Source organism: Rana temporaria, chromosome 2, assembly GCF_905171775.1.
Source record: "Rana temporaria chromosome 2, aRanTem1.1, whole genome shotgun sequence".
In the NCBI taxonomy this organism is placed as follows: Eukaryota; Metazoa; Chordata; class Amphibia; order Anura; family Ranidae; genus Rana; species Rana temporaria.
Genome location: NC_053490.1, coordinates 272,240,690 through 272,255,112, shown reverse-complemented (window position 1 = coordinate 272,255,112; position 14,423 = coordinate 272,240,690). Strand labels below are relative to the sequence as shown.

The window sequence follows — 14,423 nt, the reverse complement described above, 5'->3', positions numbered from 1 at the left end:
CAATACATGAGTCGTTTGGCAGAGTGTTATGAGTATAATCTAGGAAATGATTGCTAAATGTGCAGTGTTTAATTTGTGATACATCAGGAATGTTTTTCATCACCTAGAAAGACACAAAGACTTTGATATATGCACTCTTCCCTGAAGCCTTTGTATAACTTTTGTGTGCCATTTAGTCTTATCAGTAGTGGCCTTTTTCAAAAAGAAGGGCAAAGAGTGCAATGGCCTGTAGTGACTTCTTGGTGATTATCTCTTGATTGGTCTGACATCGATATACTCTTAAGCCTGGTTCACGCCTAAAGCTTTTTTTTCTTTTAACCCAGCGGGCTGAACGAAAAGAAGGCAGACAGATTGCCATACTAACACACTAGATGTTAATGTGCCGATCTCCCCATGCCGTGCCTTTGTTTTCTGATAGGGGGTCTGCCCACTCTCCAGAGCACATTGATTAACTGTGAGCTCTGATCGGATTCTGTTTTTCCAGAATGTCCTATTTGACAAAAGCCGGTCATTGGAATAGCTTCTGTCGGAATGACGCCTACAAACACTGACCTAATGTTAGCCAGTTCCTGTTGAACAGACTGATACTGGCTGATATTTGGCTCATGTGTACCCAGACTTAGGCCAGATTCAGAAAGAATTACGTTGCTCCACGGCAGCGTAATGTATCTGATTTACGTTACACCGCCGCAGGTTTACAGCGTAAGTGCCTGATTCACAAAGCTCTTACCTGTAAACTTGCGGCGGTGTAACGTAAATCCGCTCGGCGCAAGCCCGCCTAATTCAAATGGGGCGGGCACCATTTAAATTAGGCGCGTTCCCGTGCCGAGCGTACTGCGCATGCTCAGTCGGGAAAATTACCCGACGTGCATTGCGCTAAATGACGTCGCACGGACGTCATTTGTTTAGACATTAACGTAAATGGCGTCCAGCGCCATTCACGGACGACTTACGCAAACGACGTGATTTTTTAAATTTCGACGCGGGAACGACGGCCATACTTAACATGGCTTAGAACACCTAGGGCTCAGCCCTAATTTTACGACGCGTATCTCAACGGAAACGACGTAAAGTTAGAGCGACGGGTAGTGCGGACGTTCGTGGATCGCCGTAACTAGTCATTTGCATATTCTACGCCGACCGCAATGGCCTTGCCACATAGCGGCCGGCATAGAATTGCATCCTAAGATCCGACAGTGTAAGTCAATTACACCTGTCGCATCTTAGGGCTAGCTATGCGTAACTGATTCTATGAATCAGCCGCATAGTTAGGACAGGCGGATCACAGAGATACGACGGCGTATCAGGAGATACGCCGTCGTATCTCTTTTGTGAATCTGGCCCTTAGTTCTTAGTTCTCTTTGGACTGCCTTACTAGCCAAGCCTATAGGTCCTATAATATAAAAAGCTTTAGCAGCGCTGCCAAAAAAAATCTCAAACACAAAGTCACATGATTCCTTTCATTCAAGTGAATCCATAGAGTAAATTTGAACTCTCATATAGGGCAGGAAACGATGATCAAAAGTTGCTTCAAAGGTCCTATCACCACACCTCGTGGTGTCCCACTCCCTATAGGTCTTATACTCCCCAGATGCAAGTTTAAATCACACCTTGGAATCGACCACTTTGTCCAGCTGGAATTCTCCTCAGATTGGCTGCAATGGCTATCCACTACACCTTGAGCACAGGGAACCTCTCCACAGGATTCCGATTCTAAGGAACCTCCCCTCGTCAGAAGTACCCAGCAATTGAAACAATCCATCTCATAGCGTAACTCTGTAACTAAAAAAGCCCTAGATATTTTATTGTAGGAGTCAGCAGATGACCAACGATGGTCTTGTCGGTTTCTCGGCAGTCATTCATGACCTGTGTTTGTCCCAGTAGGGTGGTGGGTGCTTGGCTAGTGTAGGGCCACAAAGTAGTTGATTCCAAGGTGTGATTTAAACTTACATTTGGTGAGTGTAAGACCTATAGGGAGTGGGACCCCACGAGGTGTGGTGATGGGATCTTTGAAGCAACTTTGATCATTGTTTCCTGCCCCAAATGAATGCAATGAACTCGCTTAGATGAAAGGAATTGTATGACTTTGTGTTTGAGATTTTATGGCAGCGATGCTAATGCTTTTTCTATTTTGGTAGACAAAGCATATTGTATGGTTTTATGTGAAATTTATTAACAGCTGCTACTTGTATTACAATTTTTATTTATACATGTGCTCTAAGTGAAGTGACGATGGACACATTTTTATGTGACATAATTGCTTTTGTTTATAAACGGGTCCTAACATATAATATGTGTGAAATGTTTTCATGCGTTCATAAATTTATCAAGAGTTACAGACTTTAAAAATACTAGATACAGTACTGGAATTGTTATATTTTTTTATAAGGACCTGTAAAAAGGGTTAAAGTTGACTTGTAATTTGGTCTTGCCAAATGAAAGGTGTAGATAGTAGGCACCCTGCTAATGCCATCCTCACCCTGGAAGATTCTATTCAAATACTGGCTTTCCAAAAAGGCTCACAGTTGGTCGTACAAACACTGTAGGATGGGTGGTGATGTGTATACGTGTGTGTACCCCTTCTTCATATCTGGGCTTTATTTAGGAGGCTCCAACAGCATATCGTGAAGGCACTATAATTTTCATAACCAGTGACTATAACTGTGCATTGCCATAAACTTGGCTCTGACTTTTGGCACATGCAAAAAAACAATCTGTAAAGTGACAGAAAATGAAGGCATAGAATTAAACCAGTCTAACATACATTACTTATTTTTTCCTTGATGGCTACAATTAGATATATGTTGAACTAATGCTAATGCTACTTTTGAACAGTATTTGTATCTGAGGGAGTGCTTGACTTTTAGATCAGTACCAATGAATATAATTTTTGTCTGTTATTTAGAGTTTTGAGGATTCAGGATGAACTTCTCACGCTCAGGCTTGAGTACTCCAACTTGTATAGGAGAGGGAACCTCTTCAACTCCGATCTACAAACTTCCACATCCAAGAACACATCTCACCAGCAAACCCTTAATACTTCAGCACCTTCTTCCACTTCATGGTTTCGGAAACCAATGAGCAGGGCAGAACTCCTCGCACTGTCATCTTCTGAAGATGAGGGTAGCCTCCGATTTGTCTACGAGCTTCTTGCATGGGTAGAAGAAATGCAGGTGAGTTAATCAGTCTATGGAGAAAACATTTTTCTTGGTTATATAGTTTGACTGACTGAACCAGGATCCATGTGATCCATGTGGTACAGAAATAAATAATATCTGTAATATTTATCTCACTGAATGATACTCAATTTTTCAGTTAAAACTGGAGCGAGCAGAGTGGGGCAGTGATCTTCCCAGTGTGGAGTCACAGCTGGAAATTCAGCGCCAAGTCCATACAAGTGTGGAGGAGCTGGCCTCAAGTCTGCGAGAAGCTAGAAGCTATGAGGTTAGTGTCTCATTGTGAATGAGTAATTACTACTGTAAAGATGCACAAACTGCTTTTAAGGATTTTTACCAAAGACCATATAAAAGATAACATAATTTAAAAGGCAAGTTAGTGCTTGCACTATTTTCTTTTATGTGTGATAATTATTATTCGCTCTCCATTTTATTAATATTTAAAGATGAGTGGCCCAAACGTTCATGTCTCACAGACTTTTGTCTTGACAGGTTAAAATGTCTTCAAATTTCCGCAGTAGTTATAAAGAGACTCTAAGCAAGCTTGAAATGCAGTACTGCAAACTAAGGGTAAGCTTTTGATCTACTGATTGATTTTAACTATATGGCAATGTTGGAATAACACTTTTAGGTTCATGTCAACTTTGCATATAGTATGATAGTGCTTGGTGGTATTAGTTGATAGCACTGTGTTTCTCTGAATTACTCTATCCAGAATGCTATGGTTCTGTATATCCCTAATCTCTTTCTCTGAAAACTCTGGAGACAGGAGAATGAAAACCTTTACAGGCCTGTACTCTTCACTAACAAATGCACTGTGTTGACTAATAACCACTTGACATCCACCCTGTAGCAGTTTTACTGCTTTAGGGCAGCTCTTCTGTGCAGAATCTCACACACACACACACACACACACACATATATATATATATATATATATATATATATATATATATATATATATAATGTACAGTAGTACCTTGGATTTTAGGAGCATAACCTGTTCCAGAAGCATGCTTGTAATCCAAAGCACTTGAATGAATGAAAAACTTATAATACGCAATATCACAGTCCTGCTATAAGTTGCTGATCATCACCATTACTAGTATGAAAAAAAAAAAATCGATAAATATATCTCGTAGTTTGTAGACACTATAATGTTTGCGTAAACCAATCGATATACGCTTATTGAATTTTTTTTTTTACAAAAACATGTAGTAGATTATACATTGTCTTAAATTTATGAAGAATTTTTTTTTTATTGGATATGTTGTATAGCAGAAAGTTTTATATATATATATATATATATATATATATATATATATATATATATATATATATATATATATATAAAAATAAAAACTTTTTTTTTTTTTAATTGATGTTTTATTGTTTATAGCACGAAATAAAAAAACATGCGGTGGTGATCAATTACCACCAAATAAAAAGGCTATATTTGTGGGGAAAAAAATTACATACATTTTATTTAGGTACAGTGTCTCACGACCACACAATTGTCAGTTAAAGTAATGCAGTGCCGTATCGTCCAAAAAAATTGCCTGGTCATGTAGGGGGGTAAATCATCCAGTGGTTAAATACTTGCTAAAGAATGATGAATAATCACTACTGTGTTTGTGCTGTAGGAGACCAGTAATTCCCGTTTACGTCACTTGGAGAGCCTTTATGAGTTTGTGTCTCGAGCGACTGCACAAATTATTTGGCTAAATGAGAAGGAAGAGGAGGAGCTGGCTTATGACTGGAGTGATGGAAATTCTAACATGGAAGCAAAAAAAGAATACTTTGCTGTAAGTTTAACGTGAAACAATAACAATTTGTGTGATTTGGGTTTGAGCTTGGCATTGCCTTGAAATTTGATTGTCTAGTAGTAAAAAAAATATTTTCTGTTCCCCAGGAACTGACCGAAGAGCTGGAACAGAAGCAGGATGTCATTCAGTCTTTGCAAGAGACAGCTGAACTCTTGTCCCTCGAAAATCATCCAGCAAAGCAAACCGTGGAGGTATGTAAGAGCTACTTGACAACAAGCATGTTTATTTTTTTTTATTTATCTGTATGGCTTTGTGGCTAAAGGAGAACGAAACTATCTAAGCACCACAAACTGACAATGCTATTCATTTTTAATATTCAAAGCAAACTTGCCCATCCATCCGTGCTTCATTTTGCTGCCAAATCACCTTGAACACCTCCCTAGCATTTCTAGCTGTGGCCATCTTTGAGTAAGGGCAGATGAGTCATGTTCTTCATGTAGTTGATTCATGTACTTCCTGGAATCCATTTGCCCTTAGCTCAGGCATGCAGGCAGGAGGATGTACTTGGCTGAGAAAGCCCCTTCTTCCAAATGGAAGAAAAAAAGTGCGTGTGAAGACTCCTGGAATGTATGATATTATTTTGGTCTAGCCCAGAAACCAACTAAAGAAATGTAAAAAAAAAAAAAAAGTTTAAAACAAGAAAAAATGATATACCGTCTTATCAATTTACTAATATCTATTTACTAATGCTAGCAGCATAAGGATTTAAAATAGTTAATGTTCATTAAGAGAGTTTAGTTCCACTTTAAACGTGTGGCCCTAAAATATTGTCTTTTGTGGTGCAATAAAAGGTTTATTTTTATTTTGGAGATGAAAATCCTGTTGTATATTCTTTAAGGGTATTGTTCCTAGATTACATACAACTCCAATATCAAAAATGTTGGGACGCTGTGTGAAATCTACATAAAAATAGAATTGATTGATTTGCAAATCTCATTAACACTTATTTTATTCACAATAGAAAACAGGATACATATCAAATGTTTAACCTGAGAAAATTACAGATTTTAACCCTTTCATGCCTAAGCCTATTTCTGACATTTGTTGCTTACAAGTTAAAACCTGTATTTTTTTTTTTTTTATAGAAAATTACTTGGAACCCCCAAACATATATGTATATGTATAAAACCAAGGTACAGCGCTGTGCAAGTGATAAAAAATTGAGTAAACCAGCATACATGTGACAATATTTAATAATTTAATAAGTAACAATAGCATGTGGAAAGTGAAAATGACGTCCAAAAATGAATCCAGAAAATATATCCAAAAATAAAAATATATATAATATATATAAATACCTAATATATATTTTATATATATTTTTATTTTTGTGGATATATTTTATGGATTCATTTTTGGACATTAATTTCACTTTCCACATGCTATTTATTAGGTTACATGTATGCTGATCAAATATTGTCACATGTATGCTGGTTAACTCAATTTGTTATCACTTGCACAGCGCTGTACCTTGGTTTTATATTTTTATATTTGTTCTTACTTTGGGTATCTTAGAGTATTGGTACTGGCAGCTTTTTTTCCACATACACTTGTGGTCTTTTCGCATTATTATTTTCATTTATTGTTAGCGCAGAGGGAAGCTTTTTTTATATATGTGTAAATATATATATATATATATATATATATATATATATATATATATATATATATATATATATAAAATCTTGTATAAGCCGAAGCACCTAATTTTACCACAAAATACTGGGAAAACGTATTGACTCGAGTATAAGCCTAGGGTGAGAATGCAGCAGCTACTGTAAGTGGAAAAGAGGGTCAACAATGGCCATTTGATGCCTCACGGTGCCCATTGATGCCTCACGGTGCCCATTGCAGCAAGTGACAACAAGTCACCAGTGCTAAAAACATGGAAAAATAGCGTGGAAGCAATTGGGGATCGTTATCAGCAATGTGGAAATAACGCCCAGTGCAGCTGGACATGAACCATAACTGTAGAGTATGGATGAAACAGTAAAAAACAAACAAGATAGTCCAGCGCTCAATGGGTTATAAAAGCAGGCAGCTTGCAACAGGACATGAAATATGCTGATCGTTTATTAGCTATAAAACACCACTCCTGTGAGCAAGCAAATAAGGAATGGGAAAGAAATGAAATTCCCGTTTCCAGCTTCCTTCCAGTCTCACTCTAGCCGGCGGAAGTGCCGGATCGTGGGACGGGAGTCCCGGGAAAAGGGCCGGAAGGCGGGATAACAACCGATGCAGCTTTTAGTTCCACTTATTTTGACGCCTTTTTTTTTGCAACCTTTTTGATTTGTGTTGCTGCCATTATCTTTTTTTCCTTTTAAAATGGTACAATTTCTCACTTTACACTTTTGATATATTTTCCATTTACTATTGTGAATAAAATATGAGTTTTTTAGATTCACAAATAATTGCATTCTGCTTTTATGTAGATTTTTACACCGATTCCCACCTTTTTTTGTAACTGGGGTGGTTATTTTGAGGATGTTGTAAACAGCACTTCTTGGTTTTGAGTATAGTGGGCAGGTAACTCCACTAGCTGCACAAAGTTGCCATTCAGAAACTATTTGGGGGTTAAGATTTTCCTATATCTCACAGAGCTCACAAAATTCCATAAGGTTGAACGTTTTATATTTTGTTTCATATAGGAGGGTGTGCTATTGTATCAGCGGGGTTAAAAGTAGTGCACAAATGTTATTTTACAATGAGTAAATTACACACACTCAGATAATCACTACAGGGAGTGCAGAATTATTAGGCAAGTTGTATTTTTGAGGATTAATTTTATTATTGAACAACAACCATGTTCTCAATGAACCCAAAAAACTCATTAATATCAAAGCTGAATATTTTTGGAAGTAGTTTTTAGTTTGTTTTTAGTTTTAGCTATTTTAGGGGGATATCTGTGTGCGCAGGTGACTATTACTGTGCATAATTATTAGGCAACTTAACAAAAAAAAAATATATACCCATTTCAATTATTTATTTTTACCAGTGAAACCAATATAACATCTCAACATTCACAAATATACATTTCTGACATTCAAAAACAAAACAAAAACAAATCAGTGACCAATATAGCCACCTTTCTTTGCAAGGACACTCAAAAGCCTGCCATCCATGGATTCTGTCAGTGTTTTGATCTGTTCACCATCAACATTGCGTGCAGCAGCAACCACAGCCTCCCAGACACTGTTCAGAGAGGTGTACTGTTTTCCCTCCTTGTACATCTCACATTTGATGATGGACCACAGGTTCTCAATGGGGTTCAGATCAGGTGAACAAGGAGGCCATGTCATTAGTTTTTCTTCTTTTATACCCTTTCTTGCCAGCCACGCTGTGGAGTACTTGGACGCGTGTGATGGATCATTGTCCTGCATTAAAATCATGTTTTTCTTGAAGGATGCAGACTTCTTCCTGTACCACTGCTTGAAGAAGGTGTCTTCCAGAAACTGGCAGTAGGACTGGGAGTTGAGCTTGACTCCATCCTCAACCCGAAAAGGCCCCACAAGCTCATCTTTGATGATACCAGCCCAAACCAGTACTCCACCTCCACCTTGCTGGCGTCTGAGTCGGACTGGAGCTCTCTGCCCTTTACCAATCCAGCCACGGGCCCATCCATCTGGCCCATCAAGACTCACTCTCATTTCATCAGTCCATAAAACCTTAGAAAAATCAGTCTTGAGATATTTCTCGGCCCAGTCTTGACGTTTCAGCTTGTGTGTCTTGTTCAGTGGTGGTCGTCTTTCAGCCTTTCTTACCTTGGCCATGTCTCTGAGTATTGCACACCTTGTGCTTTTGGGCACTCCAGTGATGTTGCAGCTCTGAAATATGGCCAAACTGGTGGCAAGTGGCATCTTGGCAGCTGCACGCTTGACTTTTCTCAGTTCATGGGCAGTTATTTTGCGCCTTGGTTTTTCCACACGCTTCTTGCGACCCTGTTGACTATTTTGAATGAAACGATTGATTGTTCGATGATCACGCTTCAGAAGCTTTGCAATTTTAAGAGTGCTGCATCCCTCTGCAAGATATCTCACTATTTTTGACTTTTCTGAGCCTGTCAAGTCCTTCTTTTGACCCATTTTGCCAAAGGAAAGGAAGTTGCCTAATAATTATGCACACCTGATATAGGGTGTTGATGTCATTAGACCACACACCTTCTCATTACAGAGATGCACATCACCTAATATGCTTAATTGGTAGTAGGCTTTCGAGCCTATACAGCTTGGAGTAAGACAACATGCATAAAGAGGATGATGTGGTCAAAATACTCATTTGCCTAATAATTCTGCACTCCCTGTATATTGTTATTTTTAAAAAATGTGATGCTATACATTTTTGAAAAGAATAGTATTTGGATTAACACAACTTTGGACAGCACAAACTGTTGGGAAACCCAGTGTCTTGACATTTTTTTATGACATCTGTTGTTTGTTGGTCTTGGTGGTATGTGTTGTCATGCAGTTCATGCTCTCTGAAAAAATGTTTTTGTGGTAGTGACATTTTCATACAAAATGTAGTAAAAATTATGTAGACAGGTTCCTGTTTTCATAAGTCCAGCATGTTCACAATCGTGTCATTCTAAGTGACCTAATTGTTGTTGCATTCTTGGTCTTACTCTAGGCATACAGTGCAGCAGTTGTTTCTCAGTGGCAGTGGGTTCAGCAGTTATGTCTTTGTGTGGAGCAACATATAAGGGAGAATTCAGCTTATTTCCAGGTAAACTTATTGTTTTTAAATGTTTATGTAACTTTTTGAGATCTGTATCATAAAAACCTTCCCAGTAATTGAATCGTAATTGGTTCATCATCCTACAGTTTTTTAGTGATGTGCGAGATTCAGAGGTTTATCTTAAGAATCTCCAGGAGTTAATCAAGAGGAAGTATTCAAGTGATCGTAGTACTAGTATGAACCGTCTGGAAGACATGTTGCAAGACTCCATGGTGAGATGAACACCGGCATTTGATGTCATGTCGCCTTGTTAGAATGTGTGTGTGTATGTGTGTTGCTTGTTAAGGGAATGTTACTCACAGGAAATGTGAATTCTCTCTAGGATGAGAAGGAGCAACTTATCCATTCTAGAAGCACAGTTGCCAGCCTTATGGGAAGATCCAAGAACATTGTTCAGCTGAAGCCCAGGAATCCTGAACATAGTTTAAGTGGCACTCTCCCTATCAAAGCAATATGTGACTATAAGCAAATAGAGGTAGGATTCCTGAGCTGCCATACATTTCTCTTTCCACTTTTTTTTTTAATTAACAGACCATACACAATAATGTTCATGACCAATCAGTTTGAAGCTGCTTACTGCTTTATTATCCTAAACCTGTAATCCATTGCATTTCTTCAATAACTTGTAGGGTTCTGGTCTAAAGGCGGGTGCACCCGGGCTGAATGTCGAAAGTGGGCGGTTAAAAAAGAAAAAAAAAAACAGTCGACATTCGGCCTGTGTGTATGTCGGTCTGTCCGACCTATGCCGACCAACACCTGATCAGCGCTCTCAGCCAATGACTGAGACCGCTGGTCGGAGTGTTCTGGCGACCGCTCAGCGGGGGATATCGCTGTACGGAAAAAACCTATAGTGTTTACCAGGCTTATGGGTAAATGTGATTTTATCAGAACTAATAACGTACTTCTACTACTTGTCAGATTACGATCAGCAGAAATGAGGAATGTGTACTTGAAGATAACACTCAGAGGACAAAGTGGAAAGTGATTAGCACTACCGGAAATGAGGCCATGGTGCCATCTGTATGTTTCCTCATCCCTCCACTGAACAAAGATGCAATGGAAATGGCCAGCAGGTAAATTTAAATATTTTTTTGTGGAACAGTTCTTTGCAGCTCATGATTGTTTGTGTTCTCATGAAACATTTTGCATATTGCAGAGTGGAGCAGCTTTATCAGAAAGTCATGGCTCTTTGGCATCAGTTACATGTAAACACAAAGAGTTTAATATCATGGCATTATTTGCGGAAAGACATTGATTTGGTTCAGAGTTGGAATGCAGACAAGGTGAGTTGTCTGGATGTATGATGATCAAATGTTTCACTATCTAAGTGTGTTTTTCTGATGGGTCATTATCTACCTTCAGCTTAGGGTCCTTCCTCTGTCAGAGAGGCTACAGACACTATCCAGTCTTCAGTCACATTTGGATGATTACATGGAGGACAGCAAAGACTCCCAAATATTCTCACCTACTGATCGTCTGAACATGGAAAAAGAGGTGGAGGATTGTAAGGAGCAATGCAGAAAACTTGTGAACCTTATTGAGACTGGTAAGGAACAGAATAAATTAGGACAGGGAAACATATAATTAAAGGATCACATTTTAACCAAAAACTGCCGGGTATAAAAAAAAAAACTTTTTATATTGGGTTTTTCGATAAAGTGACAAAGACCTGAATTCTCTGGCTGAACCATGCACTTCTACTTGCCCTTATTAGTTGATTATGGTTGCTTTGTATTGTAGCACACTTGCATAGTGTTGGAGGACTTAATTTTACTAGGTTAAGGTGCTTGCCATTTTCACTGTTGGATGTGCTGTAGGCAAACTGCTGGCATTCAAAGTCTTGCTTTAAATTCCAGGTTATTACAATTTATCTACAACTTTTTTCTCAACCCTGTCTTTTTTTATGTTTATATTGATGCCAGATAACCTAAACATTATTGCCTAGTAAATGCTGAAAAAGTTGTGATGGGCCATTTTTTAATAATGGTGTTTTGGTTGACCAGTGCTAATAGTGTTTTGTTTGACTGGTAGAAAAATACATGATCTTTGTATCCCTTTTGCAGAAGATAAAGACGAGTCTGTGGCAAAGACCTACTTATCAGAGCTTCAAAACATTCGTTTACACTTGGAGGACTGTGAACAGCGGCTAGTGAAAAGATTACAGATTGCCTTGGGTAGCGATTTGGATGCTGTGCATGAAAGCACTGTCCAGATATCTGAACAAGAGGTTGGTACTACTTTAACTAGTAAAATTGTCCTTGCATAGCTTTTCTCTTTTCACTGATTACGGTCTCTTGCTTTTTTTATCTGTAGAGGATGCAGGAGGAACTGAAGAGGTTAAAATCTGAACTGTCACTGGTTTCTGAGCGCTGTGACCATTTCCTCAACATGTCTCCCTCTGGCACCAGTACCCCAAATGTTCGCTCACAGCTAGACCTGCTGGTTGGGAAAATGGACCATGTATACGGCTTGTCTTCGGTTTTCCTGGAAAAGTGAGTGCTTTGTAATACTCAAAAATGGTATCCAAATCTGGTCCAATCCAGGGCTTATGTAGTCTTAATCATTGTGTTCCTCTTTCGAACATAGAGACCATGTAAACTCTGTTTGACATGTTTAAAGGGATTGTAAAGCCTCGGCTGCCCCCAGAGCCCCCCCGCCCCTTTTTTACCCGATCGTTTCAGCAACGTGCACAAGCCCAGCGACTCCAGCCCCAGGTCCTCATTGGATAGATTAATAGCAGCAGGAGCCATTGGTTCTCACTGCTGTCAATCAAATCCAGTGACACTGGAGTTGGGGGCGGAGTCCTGCTGTCTATAGACTCAGCAGCGGGCCTCGTGAGTACACCCGAACAGGTGCCCCCAAGGAAAGTGCCTCTCCGTGGGGGTACCTGATGATGAGGAGCCAGGACCGCCGCTAGGGCACCCCAGAAGAGAAGGATCAGGGCTGCTCTGTGGAACACCATTGCACAGAACAGGTAAGTATTACATGTTTATTATTTAAAAAAATAAAATAAAACAACATTGAACATTTTTCAATCCCTTTAAATAGTAATTTCTCACAAAAATTATATGCCAGTTTCTGTAGATGGCAGCAAGAACAAGAGTACTCTTGTAGTATAAGCTCTAAATCTGGATTCCCTGCTTCACTTGCCTTAGTCACTTGTGTTTTACTCTTACTCTTATAGCTGGATACTTTCTTTTACTTTTATGTGGAATGATCCAGGTTGAGGGAGACGACTTCTTCTTTTATATATATATATATATATATATATATATATATATATATATATATATATATATATATATATATATATATATATATATTGTAATGATTGTAGCAGGAGAGATCTTGACACATGCCCTTAAACAAAAATGATTCAACCCAACATTTTATATTTAAACTCAAAGTATGTTCGTATTGGCAGAGCTCCAGTCCAGAATGTATACAGTTAAGTGTTGAATCTTAATATACTGTGCATGCCAGGACAAAGTAATTGCCATGCACCTGCATGAAGTAACTTCATTCCAGGTCAGTCGGCAATGTGACTGAAAACTCAACTAGGCACCTATAAGAACAATAGGGAAGTTGCAGCATGCATCTTACATTGCTGGAGCAGGACCCTTGGGGAGGTGTGTGTGTATATGTGTTAGTATGCCATAATGTGCAAATATGCAGCATTTTTGCACATTAAGGCAAGAGTCGATGGCACCCACAACTTTTCAGTTCTGTTTTCATGTTGGCTTCTCACTATTCAGTAAAGGCAGGGTCAGGAGGACAGCTGCCAAGCTTTCCCCTTGAAGGACAAGTTTGCAGTGACACTTATTTGTCATTCATTAAGGGATACATTAAGTCTGTAAAGTGATTGTAAAATATCACCTTGTAAAACAACCTATTCAGTATAAAAAAAAAAAAACATTATACAACCTGATAACATTCCCTCTATTAGGCTTCATGTACTCAGGACATTTTTACAACTTCTCCTGAACGATTTAACTCGACTGATGTTTTAATGGTTGGTTACTATCTGTCTGTCTGTAGGAATATGTCTTCGAGTACTGACAGTTCAGATAAAATATAGGACAAGGAGGGGAGAGTACGAAGATAATAATGGGGTTGATTTACTAAAGGCAAATCCACTTTGCACTACAAGTGCAGTCGCTGTAGATCTGGGGGGGGATCTGAAATATAGGAAAGCTCTGCTGATTTTCTCATCCAATCATGTACAAGCAAAAATGTTGTTTTTTATTTTCCTTGCATGTTCCCCTCAGATTTACAGGGACTGCACTTTCAAGTGCACTTGCAGTGCAAAGTGGATTTGCCCTTAGTAAATAAACCCCATATTACTAAGCCACTGCGTTGGGAGAGAAGAGGATGACCAGGGAAGAGAGTCTGTCCGCAGGGATGGATCTACATGATGGACTTGGGCAAGTAGCCTACAGTCATCCTTACGCCAAGGTCCAAACCTCGACCAGCGTACAGCTGGTGGGAAGGCAGGGGTCCCAAAGAAGGAAGTCATGGGTCTCAGTTGTTTGGATAAGACACCAGATGATATCAATCGGTCTCAGATTTGGATTGTTTGGAGGGTAAGGTTGCTAAACAGCGGTGGAGCTTTGCGATGAACTGCAGGGGGTCCACGACAAAGCACAGTGCTCAATCGAGTTTAGGTAGCCTTTCAGTTGGAACCAGAGTC

General features: G+C 39.1%; 1 protein-coding gene across 18 annotated transcripts in view; it reads left to right on the top strand.

Moving 5' to 3' along the window:
• Positions 1-14,423, top strand: part of MACF1 (microtubule actin crosslinking factor 1) — a 410,210-nt gene that overhangs the window by 168,628 nt on the left and 227,159 nt on the right. For all 18 annotated transcript variants that reach the window (XM_040337002.1, XM_040337005.1, XM_040337001.1 and 15 more), the window contains 13 exons: positions 2,906-3,173; positions 3,316-3,444; positions 3,669-3,746; positions 4,820-4,981; positions 5,089-5,193; positions 9,626-9,721; positions 9,820-9,945; positions 10,056-10,208; positions 10,652-10,806; positions 10,890-11,016; positions 11,096-11,279; positions 11,797-11,960; positions 12,047-12,225. In XM_040337002.1, coding sequence (XP_040192936.1) covers positions 2,906-3,173; positions 3,316-3,444; positions 3,669-3,746; positions 4,820-4,981; positions 5,089-5,193; positions 9,626-9,721; positions 9,820-9,945; positions 10,056-10,208; positions 10,652-10,806; positions 10,890-11,016; positions 11,096-11,279; positions 11,797-11,960; positions 12,047-12,225 — 1,926 coding nt within the window. The remainder of the gene's footprint in view (positions 1-2,905; positions 3,174-3,315; positions 3,445-3,668; positions 3,747-4,819; positions 4,982-5,088; positions 5,194-9,625; positions 9,722-9,819; positions 9,946-10,055; positions 10,209-10,651; positions 10,807-10,889; positions 11,017-11,095; positions 11,280-11,796; positions 11,961-12,046; positions 12,226-14,423) is intronic.